The following is a 1,870-nucleotide window of genomic DNA, read 5'->3' on the forward strand; positions in this document are numbered from 1 at the left end:
TGGGTGCGTTGGATAGTCCAAAGGGCATGACTATCCACTCGTACAACCCATGCTGTGTCTTGAACGCGGTCTTCCACTCATCTCCAGGCCTGATTCTGATCTGGTGGTATCCACTTTTAAGGTCAATTTTTGAGAAGACCTTAGAACCAAACAATTGATCCAACATGTCATCCAGACAGGGAATCGAAAACTTGTACTTCACTGTAATCCTGTTAATTGCCCTGCTGTCAACACACATACGCCATGACCCATCTTTCTTCGGCACTAGTAGAGCAGGAACTGCACAAGGACTCATACTCTCACGAATGTAGCCCCTTTCCAATAATTCTACCACTTGTCGCTGCAACTCTTCAGCTTCCTTGGGACTGAGGCGATATGCTGGTCAGTTTGGTAGACTCGACCCCGGAATGAGGTCGATCTGATGTTGAATGTCCCTCATAGGTGGTAATCCTGGAGGAAGATCCTCTGGTATCAAGTCAGAAAACTCCATCAATAATTGTTGTACTTCTGCTGGTAATTCCAAATCCACATTTGCTGCACTATTTTCACGAGGCATTAAAGCATAAACTATTTTTTCACGCCCAACCTCAACCAAAAACCTGGACATAGAAAGTAGATTGGGGTTATTAACTACCGGGGCAGGGATGTTTCCTTCCTTGCGAGGCACCAAAACAATTCTCTTCCCTTTGATGCTTAGAGAATAAGTATTCTTCCGCCCATCATGGATAACACTGCGATCATACTGCCAAGGTCGTCCCAACAAAATATGACACGCGTCCATTGATACAACATCACACCAAGCGTTATCAAAATATTTTTTTCCAATCGAGAAAGACACTAAGCATCGTTTTTTCTACCGTTACCTCACTGCCTTTATTCAGCCAAGACAACTTGTATGGTTTGGGATGACGATCCATCTTCAGTTGCAGTTTCTATATAGCCTCCTCAGACACTACATTCTCGTAACTGCCACTATCAATTATCAGCTTACAGACTTTATCAACAATTGTGCAGGTTGTGTGGAAAACGTTGATCCTCAACCAATCATCCCCTGAGTCGCCCTTGGGAGTCAGTAGGCTCTTTCGAACGACCAGGGTCTCCTGACCATCTCCATATAGCACGTCCTCATCTTCACCCTCATCATACACGGGTTCCCCAACTTCCTCGAACTCCTCTATCATATCCTCCTCAATCAGAAGATTTTTATTCTTCTGACCAGCAGGCTTCCTGCAATCAGTCGCCCTATGCCCCTATTCACCACACCTAAAGCACTTAATACTTGAGTTGGAACTATCCTGCTGTGGCTGATAAGCAGGACGAGATTCTTGAGGGCGAACTGGCTGACTTTCTTTACCTCTGACTACTAGCCTCCTACTCTGTTGTTTCTCTATTGCAAGCGCTCACTGATATGCCTCAGAAACTGTCCACAATGAACGAAGGCTGAGAACATCCTACAGGGGCTGCCTTAATCCCCCCAAATACCGTGCTACCATCTGCTTCTCTATCTCAGATAAATCATTCTGAGCCACCAACTGATAGAATTTTTCAGTATAATCATTGACTGATCTTGCGTCTTGCCTTAGTGAATGAAGACTCTGAAACAAGTTTGAGTATAGCCAAAAGGGAAGAAGTGCCCTTTCATCTTCTTCTTCATCTTCTCCCAGTTAGTGATTTTGGATTTTCCCTGTCGCTCCCCTGAATGCTTCAATTGTTCCCACCATGCAGATGCCCTACCTTTGAGTTTGATGGCGACCGGTTTCACTTTGACACGATTTGGAACCTCCTTATATTCAAAAATCCGCTCCACTTCATTCAGCCAATCAATAAATCCTTCAGCCTGCAATGTACCAGAAAACTCGGGCAGATCCAC

General features: G+C 44.8%; 1 protein-coding gene across 1 annotated transcript; it reads right to left on the reverse strand.

Annotated features, from left to right (window-relative positions):
- Nucleotides 1–382: 382 nt before the first annotated feature.
- On the reverse strand, nucleotides 383–917 carry LOC111404436. The gene is made up of 2 exons (XM_023033245.1): nucleotides 858–917; nucleotides 383–742 (listed from the first exon to the last, which is right to left on the reverse strand). Exons 1-2 carry the CDS (start codon nucleotides 915–917, stop codon nucleotides 383–385), a joined length of 420 nt encoding a protein of 139 aa, XP_022889013.1.
- Between the last annotated feature and the right edge of the window lie 953 nt (nucleotides 918–1,870).

The sequence above is a fragment of the Olea europaea genome, chromosome 11, assembly GCF_002742605.1.
Source record: "Olea europaea var. sylvestris chromosome 11, O_europaea_v1, whole genome shotgun sequence".
In the NCBI taxonomy this organism is placed as follows: domain Eukaryota; kingdom Viridiplantae; phylum Streptophyta; class Magnoliopsida; order Lamiales; family Oleaceae; genus Olea; species Olea europaea.

Bases quoted from the DNA above. Each gene is read 5' to 3' on its own strand.
- LOC111404436 (XM_023033245.1), bottom strand. From the start codon at position 917: ATGGATCGTCATCCCAAACCATACAAGTTGTCTTGGCTGAATAAAGGC. The intron at 743-857 runs GTAGAAAAAACG...CGACCTTGGCAG, and splicing joins ATAAAGGCAGTGAGGTAACG to TATGATCGCAGTGTTATCCA.